Genomic DNA, 17,969 nt, shown 5'->3' with positions numbered 1-17,969 from the left:
ATACCTGCCATTCAATCACAAACAAACATGAAAAGACAAAACAATTTCACAAATCACAAATTACAAAAGCACACCCACAACTCACCTGCAGAGACACAGAAAAGGTTGAAGTAATAAAACTACAAGCAGAAATTTGGAAACTATAAGACATAATAGAAATGAAAACACAAAAAAATAAAATAAAAAGCTCAACAAATGGAAGTGTTTGCCTTTGATGAGAACACTGAGAGTCTTAAGAAGCTCTTGCTCTTATCCTAACAAAGACTAAACTAGAGCTGTTCTGAACTTGTCAGACATGACAGTACAAAAAACCTAAATGATCTAATTCCAATGAGACAGTATTTGAAGAGATCTGCCAAAAACTTTCCACAGTTGATAAAAGTGGTCATCTTACAACTACCAGAAGCCCAGCAACACATAAATACAAAGAAAACCGCAACTAGGAATCTCAGAGTCAAATTTCTGGCAGTCACATTAAGGGGCAGATCTTACGGGAGGCTACGAGAGGGAGGGTAAGCATATTATCCCGGAAGAAAAACTACACATATCTGACTTCTCAACAGAAAGATGAAGTCCAGCAAAAAACAAAATGACATACTTTAAAGAGTGAAGGAAAAAAAACAAAAGAAAACACAACCATCCAATCTCAAATAACATACAGAATTAAGTTACAATATAAGTATTTTAAGACAGAAAGAAGCTAAGAGACTCCAGCTCCAGCAGACCTAACTAAATACTATGGATATTCTCCAGGAAATAATCCCAGACTGAAGTTCAGAAATGCAGAAAAAAAGAAGTGAGACAAGTATATAAGTAAATCTAAATAAACGACGTGTTTAATAATAGTAATGTCTTACAGAATGCAATATAAAAAACTAAAATATACAAAGTAACAAAAATTAAAAGAAAAGTGCAAATTATTAAAGAGTTTTGCCGGGCGGTGGTGGCGCACGCCTTTAATCCCAGCACTTGGGAGGCAGAGACAGGCAGATTTCTGAGTTCGAGGCCAGCCTGGTCTACAGAGTGAGTTCCAGGACAGCCAGGACTAAACAGAGAAACCCTGTCTTGAAAAAAACAAACAAAAAAAAAAAACCAAAAAAAAAAAATAAAGAGTTTTTCACTGTCTAAGAAATGACGTTAAGTAGGAGTTAAAGATGTTTTTTGAATTTAAAGATGTTGTTTTAACCATTGAAATAAAGAATAAAAGAGTAACAATTGGCAGTTACAAGGGAGAAAAATGGCTAAAAATGATCACAAAAAGAAGAGGAGGAGAAAGAAAAGGAGGAGGAGGGGGAGGAGGCTGGAGAAACGGCTTAGCCTAGTAAAGAGTTTGCAGTGCAAACCTGGCAACCTGAGTTTGATCCTCAAAGTAAACACTCAGGTAGAAGGAGAGAACCACAAAAGTTATCCAGTAATTTCCACATATGCATCACATACATGTATGTTCAAAGACAGATCAAAACACAACACATCACATGCAGACACACACACACACACACACACACACACACATACACACACACACACAAATAATTTTTATTAAAGGAAGAAGATCCAGAAAGAACACACAATGAGCAGGGGAAAGTAAATAAGGAAATAAAAGATAAAAGGCAAAAATATCAACCTTTACATTAAATAAAATATATTTAATAAAAATCAAAATATTAAATAAAAAATAAAAACACATTTAACTACATACTATTTATACAGCAAAAAACAAGCTTATACAAAGTCTGAAAACAAAATGACTATTTGACACTAAAACAGAGCTGAGAGGAGCTGGAAAGGTGGCTGGCTCCGCAGTTAGGAGTTCTTGCTGCTCTTTCAGAGGGCAAGGGTTCTGTTCCCAGCATCCGCATGGTATTCACAACTACCTGTAACTTCAGTTTGAAGTCAGAACCCTCTTCTGGTCTCTATAAGCATTAAGCATGCATATAGTACACTTACATACATGTAAATAAAACACTCATACATATAAAATAAAAATAAACACCTGACAAAACTAGATTAATAATTTCCTCAGATGTGTTTGTCCACCAGAAAGACAATTATAAATTTGTATGCATTTAGTAATATAGTCTCCAAAACTAAAAAGCAAAAAATGACACAATAAAAGGAGAAATAAAGTACCATAGAGAATGGGTGGGGGTGCAGGGGGAGTACACTTTACCTTTCGAACTCAAGAAATTAAAGTACAAACAATGAAAGAAGAAAACTTCTACCTTAAAATAGGTTCACAAATGCAAAAGAAAAATACACTAAATACAGAGAAGCCACACCATATATCTACTTTAAGTAGAAATAATAATTTAACCAAGAGAGAGAGAAGAGGTAGAGAGGGAGAGAGAGAGCGTGCAAGAGCAAACGAAAGTGAAGAGTGCCAAGTGAACCAGCCATTTCCCCTATTATTCAGTAGGACACAGATAAGGCTAAATTCCAGGTATTAACATAGCCACCAGTACTATCTCCAAGTTCTTCTCCACATATGTTACAGGTCAGTCTTTAAAGATTATTGCTATGGTTTCACAAAATAACTACCTAGCCATTATATAACAAATGATATACTTTTATAATAAAAGTAAACACTTTAAGAATGATTACAGGCATGTGTATACTTCTGGCTTTGCAGCCAGACACTGTCATCTACAAAACTCACACTTCAGAAACACTAATATAACAACAAAAATCATCTTGTCAACAACAAAAATCTCATAATGTTTAAAGAAAGTTTACAATTTTTGTTTTGAACTTAATTTATAGTTATCCTAGGTCACAAGAAGGCCACAGAGCGGGCGTGCCTGTGTGGTGTCTCACGCCTGCAAACCCAGCAGAGAACACTGAGGCAGGAGGAAAACCAGGTTCAAGCCTCCTTTGGGCTACAAAGTGAATCCCAGCCCTGGCTAAGACTCTGTCTCAAAAAAAGAAAAAGAAAAAAGAAAAAAAAAAACAAAAAAAAAAAAAAAAACAGAAAAGAACTGAGTTTGGTGCTCAGTAACACTTTTGCTGTGTTTGCCTTTGCTCTGCTCATCTCACTCTCAGCTCAGATCCTGAGAAACCAGCCGACCACCCAAGACTAAACAAATGCTGATTCTCCTCATCACAAACACACTTAACAGCCTGATCATACAAAGCCACCAGATAAAAACATAAACCAAGTTACATCCGTGTTATCTAACGTTCACATCTTTTTAGCTAACCTCTCAATCTAGTATAGAACAACAAAACAACAAGAATAACAGTTTATGTCTGATGGGCGATTAAGGTAAGTCAGGCTCTGTTCTAAACATGGAGATATATCAATCCATTGTTTACCTCAGCACAACAGGGTGGGTGGCAAGTTATTATAACTGTCATTTAAAGTAAAGAATTTTCCAGAATCGTCCTTATAACCGTCTCTCTTCTTGCCTAGCACTCAAACTCTGGGGCCAAGAATGTGACTACAGAGTTTACAAAAAGAACCAACATTATTTTAGCACTATTCCACTTATTTATACAGATATTTCTTTTTAAAAAAACCAACCAAACAAAAAACCAACCAAACAAAAATAAACCAACCAAACAAACAAACAAAACCAAACCTATCTGTAGGTGAAATGAACTTTATGTGTTACACTGTTCTCGTTCTAGGTACTCACCTTGCTTTGGCACTGTATCTCTGCAAATATAGCATGTTTTCCTTTCTTTGTACCCAACTACAGGTGATTTCCTAAGTATTTACTCCAGGTTGGATTGCGTTGCTGTTGTTTCCCCCTTTCTAAGCAGATCCGTTCTCATGACATGAACTAAGATCATCTCTATCTAATAACTTCTGAACCTACATGCCCATCCCATGCCTCTCACCAGATCTCCAACTCTGCAATACAGTTGTACGAACACATTGTACTGACCTAAATTTCAGGCTCAAAGTGTCCAAAATAGAAATTCTGCCCCTCTGTATTAGTTCATTTAGTTTCATGATAATAAAATACCTGATGCTGGGTAGCTTATAAAGAAAAGTTTATTTAGCTAGCAATTAGTGCTGGCTGTCGCAAAAACCCCATTACTACATCACAGCATAGTGGGTGGCAACACTAAGAACCCAAAAGAGGAAACCCCATTTCACTTGTAACATACATACAGCATTACCATTAAACTCAAAACGGAGGAGGAGGAAAATGTGAAAAACAAAACCAAAACCAGACAATGCTCAGAAGCAATATAAATCATCAATTAAAACCTGAGGAGGTGCTAATTCTATTAGTAAATACAAAAACAGGGGCTGAGGAGATAAAGTTGATGGGTAAAGCTTTCACAGTGCAAGAATGCGGGTCTGGGTTTAAATCCTCAAAACCAACAGAAAGCCAGGAGGGGTAGTAAGGAGCATCTAAATCCCAGTGCTCCTAAGGCAAGATGGAAAACAAGAAACAGAAGAACCTCAAAAAGCTTGCAGGCCATCCTGCCTGCCATACATAGCTGCACACAACAAAAGGATCCTGCACCAGGCAAGCCAGAAAAGTGAGACCCACACCTAAGGCTGTTCTCTTGCATCCCCACGAGTACCACAGCAGATGTGTAGCACCATTCACATACATCACACAAAATAAATAGATACACAGAGACACTTCTGTTTTCATCCGCCAAGTTGGCAAAAATTATGAAGTCTGGACATGAATCATTTATGGGCAAGGGTGTGGAGAAACACTCTCATTTGTTGCTAAGAATCATCTTTTAGGCAAATGATTTGCAAATAACTACCAAAAATTAATTCATAGATACATATATATAATCAAAGATGATTTTCCAATTAGTATAAATGTCCATCTTATAGTTCCACAATTATCTGATACACATAAACATACACATTTATAAAAAGTAGGCTCATTATATCATTTGTTAATCAAAAATCTGGGGGCATCAGAAGATAACTGATTATATCAACAAAACACCATATGGCTATCAAACAACTATGATACAATTTACATGCACTCATGTAAAAAGAAGTTGATAAACAAGTTGGTAAATGATACATCATAATCCAACCTGCCATTTTGTTATAGATTTATTGCTCAAGTATTTAATTACACACACATACACACACACACACCATAAAGTCTGTATTATTAAAAGTTATTACCTCTGAGGACAGGTCTGGAGTATGATTTCACGTTTTATACATTTATTCAAATTTTTATAATTTTTTTTAAAAATGTAGCATCAAATCAACAATTAACTTTACACAAAAATTAAAATTCCAATTAACAATCGGGTTTAGCAATGTTGTCCATAAAGATAAATGCCATAGCCAGAGGAATAAGGACCAGCAGAGAAAAAAAACAGGACCTCACCACCTCTGCTTTGGTCAAGAACATCCCAAGACAATCCTACCCACTTCTGGTCAGTTATGGATTTGGAACTGGATTATCCTGTTTGTTAAAAGTGCTTATAATAAAGGTATGATCAAAAGGGAGGGAGCACTCTGGGACTGAGAAACTTGCTTGATGCATTAAAAACTCCCTTATTCCTCTCCTTCAGTTACACGGAGGTGCATATAGGTTGGGTTCAATATAGTTCTGGTGCTATTAATACAGGAGGGCACCATCAAAGCATTTCTGTACAAAGTGCCTTGAATGCAATATACAAATTTAAAACTAAGTCCTCACACTAATTTCAAGTTTTCAAGAACTAACCAACAAGCTGTCCAAAGTTTAAGTTAAAAAAATTAAACTTACAATTTATTACAATTTATTATTATACTCTTGAATTGTTAACTGCAATGACATTTTGTTTACTTTTTATATGAAAATACACATTTATTTTTTAATTCATTCATTCTGCAATAGAAAAACAAACATTATTTAATTTCTATGTAGTATATTTTTAAAATTCTGCTCTGGAACCCTCAGTAAGTTTTTATCAACTGCTGTCAACTAATAATCAGTCCTGGAAAAACAAAACAAACAAACAGAACAATCTGTCTCCAGATTTACAGAAGAAAGGTTCAGTATGCACTCAACCTGCAAAGCCACAAGTTTAACTCTCAATATTAACAGCACACATGCATGCATACACACACACACACACACACACACACACACACACACACACACACAGAGCGATACATAATCCAAAAGACACTGTAGTAGTTGAACTCCAGGTGACTTTATTATGAGAACCTCACATATACACTCATTTCAGGAGTCACTCTGAAGAAACAAAAAATCACTCTTGAGAGCTCCTGTTGACTGGCTCCCTAAACTAGGCCTACTCTAAAGATCCAGATCCAGAATTCTGAGAGAAAGCAGTACTGTCACTTGATCAGCACTGACACAATGATTCCAGAATGCTTTCCACCTGTAACAGTAGGTGTTTGCTCCAAATCAAGTTACATATTACCTGTCTTATCTCGGCCATTAGACCCAGAGGACAGAAAACACATCCATTTCATCTTAACTATCTAGCTCCAAAGTGTATAGCTCAAAGATATGTGTTTGCAATGAGTCAAAATTTCTTCTAGAAGAACTGTCTGACAGTGGTTGGTGGTTTAATCCCAGCACCTGGGGGGCAGAGGCAGGTGGATTTCTAAGTTCTAGGCCAGAGTAGTCTACAGAGTGAGTTCCATAAAAATCATTTAAAGGTTACTTCTAATGGTATTTTTAAGAGGAAAAGTTAAAACTTACAACTTTATATGAAGACTACCCAGATGCTAACTCCTTATAACAAATTATTCAAACACTGATTTCATTACAACAAAACCTATAAACTAGACATGGTAGTTGATGTATGTCCACAATTCCAGCCCAGGGCAGGAAATCACAAGCTTAAGGCCAGTCTAGGCTAAATAAAGAGACCATGTCTCAAAAATTAAAATATAAAACCACATCTTTAGAAAAGGCAGCAAAACCTGCTCATTCAAGCAATATTATTTCTGGTCATACTATAACTTAAAATGCTTTACTACTTAACACTGAATTTCTGTTTCATGAACTTAGCCCTGAAGCTATTTATACACATATAAAATGAAATCACATACAATCATTTATAAGCAATGAAAAGATTTTCCCAATCATACCTTACTTTAGACCAGGAAAAGATACGTAATTAAAGTAAGCCTTAGAGAATGACAAAAGGTTAGTTTTCACATGAAAACCAGAAACCACCAGTTTTCAAACACAAAAACTACATAAAAGTCATTTAAGCTGTGATGAAGCCACTGCAAACAAAGAAGAGACGCACAGCAGGGGGACTCCTCAGACTCTATCAACCTGCTCCATCCTAACAGACCAACTTATCGTCCTAACCAACCAACAGACAAAACAAAGACTATGGTATCTGCAACTCAAATTTTAAAAATTTAGTATGAAATATGTACAATTAAAGGTAAAAACTTCTTAGAAAAGTTGTAAATGTTTTAGCCAATGGTTTTTGTTGTTGTTTGTATTGGTGGGTAGGGGTTTAACTCAGTCTTCAGCGATATCCCAGCAGTAGGATGTTCAAATGCTTAATGCTACCAGTACTGGTCTACAGGGAATGGAACCGTGACGTAATTTCTTTTCCTGATTCCATAATAAAATACCCTGGCAAAACAACTTACTGGAGAAAGGATTTATTTTGGCTCACAGTTCAAAGGCACAGTCCATCATGGCAGAGAATTCAAGCGGTAAGATTTTGGTGCAGCTGATCACATAACATTCATTGTCAGGAAGAGAGAATGCATGGTGGCACTCAGTTCCCTTTTTCTACTATACAGACCAGGATCCCAGCCAAGGCATGGTGCCATCCACACTAACATTAACAATCATACAGACACACAAAAACTATCTGCTTATCAATGATCCCATATGTGGAAATTCAAAGTTACAGAAGAGAAAGACCACATCCAGAAAAATATTTAACACATAGCTCTATGACAGCAAATCAGTAAGAGTGTCTTCAATATTCTAATAAGAAAATACATAGCTGGCAGGATACAAAGCACTGAAGATAGGCAAACACCTGCATTTGAATGACAACTTTTTCAGCTCTTAAAATTTAAGACTCAGTTTTCTTATCTGTAAAATGGGGAAATGCTCGGTTTTGAGTATTATCTTAAAAGTGACAATTTTCCTATATCCAGGCTAGCTCCCAAATAATGAAAACAGAGACTATAAGATTTATTTAATTGAGGGCTGGTGAGATGGCTCAGCAGTTAAGAGCACCACCTGTTCTTCAGGAGGTCATGAGTTCAAATCCCAGTAACCACATAGTGGCTCACAACCATCCATAATGAGATCTAAGGACAGCTACAGTGGACTCTGGGCCAGAGTGACTGGGGGCAGGAGAGAGCGGGCTGGAGCAAGTGGGACAGAGCCAGAATGAGTGGGGCAAAGAGCGAGTGGGAGCCAGAGCAAGAGGGAGAAGAGAAGGGGGAAAATTTTATTTAATCAAGCTTTATGGCACAATAGCTGAGCAGTTATTATTAATCTATTCTATTCCTCTAAGCTACCTCCCAGCTAAAATCCCCAAGATAATACTTGTATTTTAGTAATGATCTTGCTCTCTGTGATCCAGATGTGTTTGTTCTCCTAGTGTCTCTCCAACTCTTTCCTCATGGCAAGTCTTCTCCTCTTCCTCCTCCCCCTCCTCCTCCTCTTCCTCTTCTTCTTCTTCCTTCTCTTCTTTCTCCTCTCCTTCTCTTCTTCCTCCTCCTCCTCTTCTTCCTTCTCTTCTTTCTCCTCTCCTCTTCTTCCTCCTCCTCCTCTTCTTCCCCCTCCTCCTCTTCTTATCTTCCTCCTCCTCCTCTTCCTCCTCTTCTCTTTCCCTCCTGCCCCCCCCCCCTCGGCTGACTGGGATCGGAAGTCCAGCCCTATTCTCCCACTGCTCAGTCACTGGCTGATCAGCTTTTATTGACAAATCAGGGAATAAATGGGGAGCAATATTTATTCAACATGGAAACTCATAGAATAAAAGCATTACAGTGTCATGCCCAATTGCAACCAGACATAGAAATCAGCAGAGGTACAGAAACCAGCATTTGAATAATACAAGGATAATCTTCACACAGTGCACAATAACATTACTCTTACACTCAATACAAAACTGCAGATAGAAGAGACTGCTACACTGCCCCAAACACTTTGACTGCTCTAGAAGTAATACTTTTACTGGCCACTATAAGTATTACACTAACTTTCCAAAATACTCATTTTCTCGTAACAGTTATGAGAAAATGTGTGTACACTGACAGAAACGATCTCCAATAGTGAGATTAGAAAATACATGTTGAAAACAATCAACTGTATAATTCTGCTTATGTGTAAAAAAGAAAACTATATACACATACAGGAAAGAAAATATTTTAAATTGCTACTTATGGGTTAAAATGAGATTAATAAAACTTACAATTCTATACAGTTAACTACAAACTACAAAATGTATTTTTAAAATACGTTTTAAAAATAAAATGGTTTAAAGATAATGTGACAAAAAGAAACACATGTTTAGGGAAAACATTTAAAGTCATACATAGCTCACAGTCATGCCGTAAAGAAGAAGCCATATAGTAGACAGTAATGAATTTTTATACTAGTGAGTCTGAGTTTTCTTGGTCTCATAAACAAATGTTTTTAATGAAAATACTCTTTCTTGTAAACTAATCCAAAATTTGGCCTCCATTTTACAATCATATTTCACTTGACAGTGTTCCCAATTAAATCAAACTAAGCTCACCAGCTCTCTGACTGATACAACACCTCTAGGCAGTGCCCCTACTGTTCTCCTGGTGTGGGTGCACTGTAGTATTGTGTCTATACTCACCAATGGCATGGACATAATTTATCAAAGTATCTGGGGAAAAGACTATATTACACAGAGCCTTCATAAAGGAGATGAACTGATGTGGCCCCCAATGTTTCTTGATGTAGAGAAAAAGGCAAAACGAACAACAACCAATTCAGACAAATGAAGAACTACGCTTTCAAATAATAAACTTGGACGGGGGGGCAACTAGAAAGATGGCTCCGCAGTTAAGAGCATGTACTTCCCTTTTGTAGGACCCAATTTGATTCCCAGCACCTACCATGACCAGCTCACAACTAGTTCCAGGGATCCAATGTATTCTTCTGTCCTCTACAGACAACTACACATACTCTCCCTCCCTCTCTCCCCCTTTTCCCCCTCACAAACACACACACACACACACACACACACACACACACACACACATACAATCTTTAAAAGTAACAACTAAATCACACTTTTATTTCTAAAGCTAAACAAGAAAAATTAAAACTATTCTACACAAATGGAGTTTATAAGCAACTTTTACATCTCATTTTCCTGGCAACCCAGTTAGGTAGGAAAGATACTGTTCTTCCCTGCCAGTGGCCCCCAATTTATAGATATATGTATAATTGTAGAACCATGAGTCATACTTCCAAATCCTTGCCTTCACATGAAAGTCCTTTCTTCATTCATCTCACATGATGTATTAATTTTCAGACAATTTGGTCAGGAACACATTTCTTATCTCTATGTGCATTCACCCCAAAAATATATGACCTCTTTAAAAGTCAATTATCCTTCCACAAATGACAGAGCTGACAAATATTAAAATGGCAGGGTATCTAAGAGAATGATCAAGCTCATAAAGGGTCAGAAAATACGTGAAGAGTGGCTGAAAAGGGATGGAGAGAGAATGGAACAACTGTGACACATGCATATCCTACACGAGAATCTGCCACCAAACACAGAGAGGAATCTTGTGCTTTGGCCCAGCAGTTCAAAAATAGCCAGACACAACTCAACAAGCATTTGCTGGATATCTAACATCCTAGGTGTTTCTGTTACTGTGATAAGCACCATGACCAAAAGTAACTTGAGAGAAAAGGATTAATTTTATCTTACAATTTCCATGTCATAATCTGCAACTTAGGAAAGTCAGGGAACGAACTCAAAGCAGGAACCTGGAGTCAGGAACTGAAAACTATGGAAACATGCTACTTACTGGCTTGCTCAGTAGCTTCCTTATATGAGAAAATGCCACCCATCCCACCCCACCCCCAACTTGCCTACAGGCCAATTAAATGGAAGCATTTTTCTCAACTGAGTTTTTTGTCTTTCCAGATGACTCTAGCTTATGTCAAGTTAACAACAAACTAACCAGCACAATTAGTCTAATCAATGCTTCAGATATACCACAGATATAAAGGTAAGTCAAGTACCAATCCCCTAGAGGTTAAGACTGTCAAAGGCGACAAGAAAATAAGTAATATAAAATGAAAAGTATTTTAAAAGCGACACGAACAAGGAGAATGGCAACCATTAACTCTCTGGGGAAGAAGGCAGTAGAAAAAAGTTTCTGATAAGATAGGAGTTAAAGAAGTAGGATGTAGCTTTAACAGGAAAAAAAGAACAGCATGTGCAAAAGCCTGGAGGCAGAAAGCTCTGCAGTTAATCTGGAGTCTGGGAACAAAGGGTACAGGAGACGAATTTCAACTGGGATCAGTGGGGAGTGTTAAAGAACGCACAGGATCTCACAATCTCTATCCCAAGGATTTTCAGAGCAAGGAACTATGGAGTGCTTATTAATAAGACATTTTAAGTGGGAGTTCCACCCTTAGAAACATATTTCAGAAAGATTACTCCAATAGGAAGACACATCTAGCGGGTGACAGTTGAGGGAGAGAGATATATTACAGTGTCGCTATTGCTAGTTCAGGTGTGGATAAAGATGAAAAGGTACAGACAGAAGAAATCCCTAGGAGGTAAAGATCAAACAGAATAAGGTCTTCTAGATCTTAAGTCAGGGGAGCACACGGACAGTGATGGCTACGGCAGGTGATACAAGACAAATTCATGCAATCATTCTAACAATGTCAGAGACCTGGCCAGACTGGTTCACTGCCACTGAGGAAAAGGGATGGAGGAAGAGGAGGAAAGAGAGGCAAATATGAGTCTGCCTTTGGACTTGCACCAATGAAGCTATCAAGTGGTGAGAGGAGGAGGACCAGGAATGTTAAAGGACAGGAGAGAATGAGACAAGCACTAGAAATCAGTATTTAAGTGAGTAAAACAAGAAAAATGTGAAAAGAGCAGAAACCATGGGGAAAGCAAACACCAAGCCAAGCGATACATGTTGACGCTGATAAAGACAAGGGAGAGCTAAAACTTAAGAGTGGGAGACTGAGTATTATTCTAAATGTGAAGCAAGATTTTCTAACAGACATTATTAAAAACAGAAACAGACCACCTTATGAGGTAATGTGTCAAATCAAGTAAATGCCTGTCAGAATGTGTGGGGTCCTCTAGGAAGAATGTCAACTGAGAGCATTAGCAATTCACAGGGTGCTCCCTGAAGGATCACTACAAAGCTTTTCAGTGACCAGTCCTCCCTTCCTAAAGCCTGACTGTGTGCTTATTCATTTCCCGCCCTTCACCACTGCCAAGCCAACCACCTTCTACCATAATCTTATTTGCTTTTTTCTCTTCTTCCACATGTCCAAACGTCTATCGTAAGAGGGTAAAACACGCATCTGTTCTGTTCCCACACATCTATTTTTCTCTTACTACTGAATATCATTTCTGTCCTACAAAAAACAAAAAAGTCAAGTCTATCATTCTTCAAAATAAGCAAACAAATAAACTACTAACCAATGATCTCTGATTTACAGACAGCCTGATCCGAGACTGCTTACTCAGCTCTCCATCCCTGATCGCTTCCACAGCTCAGGACAGAACAGATCAGCCCCTGCTCACTGCAGTGATTTTTGTGATTTTTTTTTTTTTTTTTTGAATGTGACAGAAGGGTTAACAGAAAATATTTTGGAACGAAAACAAAAAGGCCTAGGCGGGAGACTCAGACCTGTGCTCTAGACTCTATTCCACTACTAATGAACTGGGAGCCTTCTCACCTCCTCCCCATCAGCATCTCAGATATGACAATCCCTGGCACTGGCTAGGTAAACCATGCCAGCACACACTTTCTCAAAACCTACCCTCCCTTGCAGTGCTTATCACACTCACTTAACTACGCAATTCGTACTTGAGTAGCTATTGTCCCTACCTACACTCTGGACTGCCAACTCCATAAAGGCAGAGAGCAAATGTCTCCCAGCTCATCATTGCAAAATAAAAACCCACTAATTGAATTCATGCTAACAGAGATGTTAAGATCCCTTTCTAAGTGACTGCGTTCACAGGCCTCCAAGCCTGAGGAACTGAGTTCATTCTCCAGAACCCACATGCTGGAAAGACAAGTGACTCCTCCAAAGATGTCCTCTGACCGTCACACAGCATGCCATGGCACAGGCACAAACACACATGCACGATAGATGACAGATAGACAGACAGACAGATAAAATGTAAAACAATTTTCTAAATTCCAGCATTGTTTGCTTTTTTTTTTTAACTATAAAAAGTCACTGGCAAAACTTTAAACACCAACTCCAGCTATGACCTCAAGTACACACATCATCAGCTGTATATAAATTTATTCTATTCTTAAATTCTTAAATTAAGAGGAACTTGTTTTCCAGAATCTTTACATTTCTCTTGCCCATTCCCATGAAAAGAAACTATTCAGGTACTTACATTATAGGTCTGAAAACTGTGCCCAAAACTTTGAAAAAGATAAACGTACAAACGCATGTCACATTAACGATCCTAACTTAACATTAACATTAGCAGTTTAGATAATATATATTGGCGTGGGTTTAAAACTGTTCTTTAACACTGGCAAGCTGTGAGCTCTAAACGCATACACACAAGATGCAAAATTCCAAAACTTTTATCAGCAAATCACACTTCGACGTGATTTTAATGATTTCCTACCAATCGGAGGGAAACAAGTCTTGAGTTTAGCAATTACAAGTCGCCACTGCGTCTGATCAGGTGACCTTCATGTGTAAAATTTTAAATCTCGTCAAAGTGGGTGAAAAGTTCTGTCAAGCTGTATGGCACACCTAGGCAAACAAGGTTAGCAAAGCACAGGTCAATTTGCTCTTCAAGTGCTGAGTGAGTCCTGCTCCTCAACTATCAGAGGCTTGGCGATGTGTCAATTGGCACCCTTAAATAAGTAAGAATGCAGGTGATTCCAGGAATGCATGAAACACACGCAGAAAAAAAAAAGATGCTGAAAATGTTATGTATATATTGCCACTTAGAGACAATTAGACAAATATTTAAAAACCCGATGCCTGAAATTTTTCAGAAGTTGAGGGTGGGTTACATTGAAATATAGCTAAATCCCTAGTAAAGAGGTACTACTTCACAGAATCACTCGGAGCCGCTCTGCAAGGCGTCTGCAAGGCTAAGCCAACGCCACCGATCAGATCATGAGGGGGGCTAGTATGCCCCTTAGCACCCCCTCTCCCGAAGACTCAGGCTCCAATCACTGAGCGAAGAGTCCCTCGAGGTCCGACAGCGCTTCCCTGGACTTCAGAAGCTGGGCAACCCACGGATGAGGGGGGTTGGGGGGGGGGAGGTGAGGAGAATGAATTCAAGCCCCCTCCTCCATCCCTTCCTGAAAATTAATGAATTGGCCGTACGATTGTTTATCTAATGAGGTGTGTAGTGGCCTCTACTGGTGCTTGTGTGAGCACAAGAATGTCCCACTCTTACAAGTGGGATGAGCCTGGGGGAGGGGAAAGAGGCAAGGGGTGAACCTGCCTGCCGGTACAAAGCGCAGAACTGGACCCCAGAGCTCCGGGCCCGACCCCGGAGGCGCCCCTCCCCGGGTAGGACCCCCTCCTGCCCGCTCGGCTTCCAGCCACGCGAGACCCTTTTCTCTCCAGCAACGGGAACCGAGGCGGAGAAGTTCCCGCACGTTCCCCTCTGGATCCTAAGCAACAACCAACAACAACAACAAAAAAAAAAAAAACCCCACCGCAGCGGCCGCGGGAGCCCGTGCCGCGCCCCAGCCCCCACGGCGTCCCGGGCCCGGCCCGGCTTACCTGCAGACTGCGGCGGGGAACCGCTCTTCGCGGCCGCGGCGCCAGACGCCGGGCGCCCGAGCAGCAGCAGCGGCAGCAACAGCAGCAGCGGCGGTGGCGGCGGGCAGCAGCGCCGGGAGGAGGAGGTGCTGAGGAGTCGCCGGGCTTCGCGCTCCGCCGCCATCTCTACCCCAAGAGCCGCGGCGGCGGCGACAGCGCCGCGGAGCGCTCGCGCCCTTCCCTCAGCGCGCCTCAGCCGGTCCCTGCGCCGCAGGCTCGGCTCCAGCCCGGCCCGGCCCGGCCCGGCCCGCGCGGCCCCCTCGCGCGCCCAGGGGGAAAAGACTCCGGGCGCCTCCCTCCTGCAGCGGGGTGGGGAGGAGAGCAGAGAAGGAGAGTCAGTACATTCCGGGCGAGAGCTGGGGGGGTGGCTCGGTCTCTCCAGGTTCCAGGCGCCGCCACCCGCCGCCGACTCGGGCTCCTCACGGTAGAGCGAGGGGGGCGGAGACCGCGGGGTGGGGGGCGGGCGCCGGAGCGCGCAGTGCCGCGCACGCGCACAGCCGCGCACGCGCGCCTCCCCTCCCCGCGAGCACCCTCTTCGCGCCCCGCGGCCTGCCGGGCTCCAATCCCGGCGGTCGCTTCGCGGGCAGCCGCGGCGGTGGAGCCGAGCTGGCGCAGGGGCAGGCGGCGGGCCCGCTCCCCTCCCCCCCGCTCCCTGGCTCTCCCGAGCCGGGCACGGGCTCCGGGCGCGCGCGCCGGGCGCTGCTGCTGCTGTTGGCGTCAGGGAAACCCCGGAGAAGCGATCCGCCTCCTCGCCTCCCGCCTCCCGCTCCTTACCCGAGGGAGAGATTTCCCCTCACCTCCGCGGACCGCTTCAAAGGGTACGGAGACCTGAGGCGGAGGCGCACGGACGCCCGAGCTGCTCACGGAGGCCACGAGCCTGCGCGCACCTCTCTGCCCCGGGCCTCTATATAGGGCCTCGGAGGAAACCGAATGGCCTCCGGGAGGAAACCTGGGTTCGCCGAGGGTCGGCGCACGGATTTATGTGCTCGCCAAAAACAATAGCGGGCCGCTCCGCTCTTGCTGGGGACCTGGCGCGGTTCCCCGTGGGAGGGGGCCGGCCGCACTGCGCCGACCTCTGGCTTCCTCTCGGGCGGTACCCGGCCCGCCTGGACCGTGGTGCCCCGGGTCCCCACCGTGTGACACCCGGCCCCGGCTCAGACAAAGGTGCGGAGAGTCCACTCCATCGCGTGCCCAGGCCAGGACCCAACCCCGTGACTCAATCTCCCCGGGGCTAATTCTCTGCAGTCACTGCAGCCTTTTACCTAGGCCCTGAACGGTCACTTTGCAATTTTGTACCTAGGATTCAAAGTGTCTCTCGACGGTTAACACGCGGGAATTGGCTTTTCGACCGCCTGGTACTACTGAGGATCGGGCTACCCAGAGTTAGGAGAAAACAGGCGAGAGTGCCCATAAAGTCATGTTGGGTTGTTGATACGAGTTGGATTTGTATTTATTTGCCCTTCTGCGGATAGTCAATATCCAAGATGTGTTGTATCCAGCAGAAAAGAGTTATTTCTTTTTCTAACACACACACCATGCCTTCTCTAGTGACTTTCCATTTTATTATTTTATTCCGAAGTTCCAAAATAAACAATATAAGACATGGATTGGTGTGGGCAACGAAAAGCTCAGAAACCTCATTAAAAGTGAAATTAGGAGCCCTCCCTTCCCCAGGCTCTTTGAAACAATTGGTTTAAAAGAGCAAACACTCGCTTGTTGTTTTCCACTAGGGAAACCATTTAAATATCTTGTTTTGGTTAGAGTTATTAACCAGAAAAAATATTTCCTAAATACCCCTGATGACCTGTTAAATTAGAAATAGATTACCTCCCAATTACTTCACAAGTATTTGCTTAATTAACCTTTAATAATCACATCGTTATTCAGTTTTCTGAGATAATTGATGAGAGAAGCTCTTTGGAAACTATAAATTGCCTTGCAAATGTTAATTTTGGGCTATCTAAGACAGAGGGACTTTTTCATTATATTAAAATTATGTATAATGTGACTTCTAAAAAAAAGCTTACATTTATTTCCAATCTTGAAAAAATAAGAGTTAGAGCTAATAAAATAGCACACTGATTTTCATGTATGACTTCTGTGAACCATCTCATTAATTTATCAGCCTACTGTGTATATTGAGTTTATATTAAAAAGTTTAAAGCACTTTCTGTAAAGTGGACTGACTAAATCATATATTTCTGACTTGTGATTAAATCGAAATTTTCATAAAAGCCACTCTATAATAAACCACTAATAGATGAGCTGCAGACTAAAAAAAGGTGCAGATTCTAAATCAATTGGCGAGTCAGACTATAAAGTAACGCAGGCTCATACTTCAGATCCTTTACTTCATTTCAATGTTAATGTCATCGTTGATAGTGCTTTCTTAGAATCATCATTCTGAGTCACTAACCTGCCCTTTGTTTAGTAAGACATCTGAGAAAAGGGTCTTCACCTCTATGACAAAATTTTCAACAAATCTAAGTCTACATCTATGCTTCTTAGCAAAATATTTTTATGAAAGTCTAAGCTATAAATCTATGAAGAGATATAAAGCTGTTGCTGAAATTAACATTTTTTTTCTTTTCAGCAAAGTTAGAAAATGAGGCCCATTTTCAAGGAATAGTGCACAAAGAAACTGTAGAGCAAAGAAAACAGAGTTGCCATTGTATGGGAGTGTAAGTTACCAAATTGCAAGCCAAAAATAACTAGACCAAATACTCTTGTGAAATGTATTCTAAGCATGTTTTGATATAAAAATTAAATGAAAACTTAAATCCTATGAATTGAAAACTTGGTAGGGATCTTACTCTCTGAAGTAAAAAGGATTATTTTTCAGTATTAGGAAAGCAAGAGTTCAGTGCTTTAATTACTGCCAGTAACAAAAATCTGCAACTCATTCCCTGACTACATCTCAGTGTCCAAGGAGAAGAGAGCTAGCTCCTGAATAGCTAAGCCCAAGAGAGAACATAGCACATTCCAACTAGGGTTTCCCCATGTCTTCAGAACGTGATTAACTTC

The 17,969-nt window shown here is 41.0% G+C and overlaps 1 protein-coding gene across 11 annotated transcripts in view; it reads right to left on the bottom strand.

Annotated features, from left to right (window-relative positions):
• The window catches only part of Neo1 (neogenin 1), a 154,198-nt gene extending 138,809 nt beyond the window's left edge, over positions 1–15,389 (bottom strand). For 10 of the 11 annotated variants that reach the window (XM_076925519.1, XM_076925511.1, XM_076925512.1 and 7 more), the window contains exon 1: positions 14,907–15,209. In XM_076925519.1, coding sequence (XP_076781634.1) covers positions 14,907–15,069 — 163 coding nt within the window. In that variant the 5' untranslated portion in view covers positions 15,070–15,209. Of the gene's footprint in view, positions 1–14,906 lie in introns of all 11 variants that reach the window. The other variant, XM_076925514.1, reaches the window with a different exon arrangement.
• Between the last annotated feature and the right edge of the window lie 2,580 nt (positions 15,390–17,969).

The sequence above is a fragment of the Arvicanthis niloticus genome, chromosome 26 (assembly GCF_011762505.2).
Source record: "Arvicanthis niloticus isolate mArvNil1 chromosome 26, mArvNil1.pat.X, whole genome shotgun sequence".
NCBI classification, from domain to species: Eukaryota; Metazoa; Chordata; class Mammalia; order Rodentia; family Muridae; genus Arvicanthis; species Arvicanthis niloticus.
The sequence above is the reverse complement of the archived record's forward strand: the minus strand, read 5'-3'. Positions and strand labels throughout refer to the sequence as shown.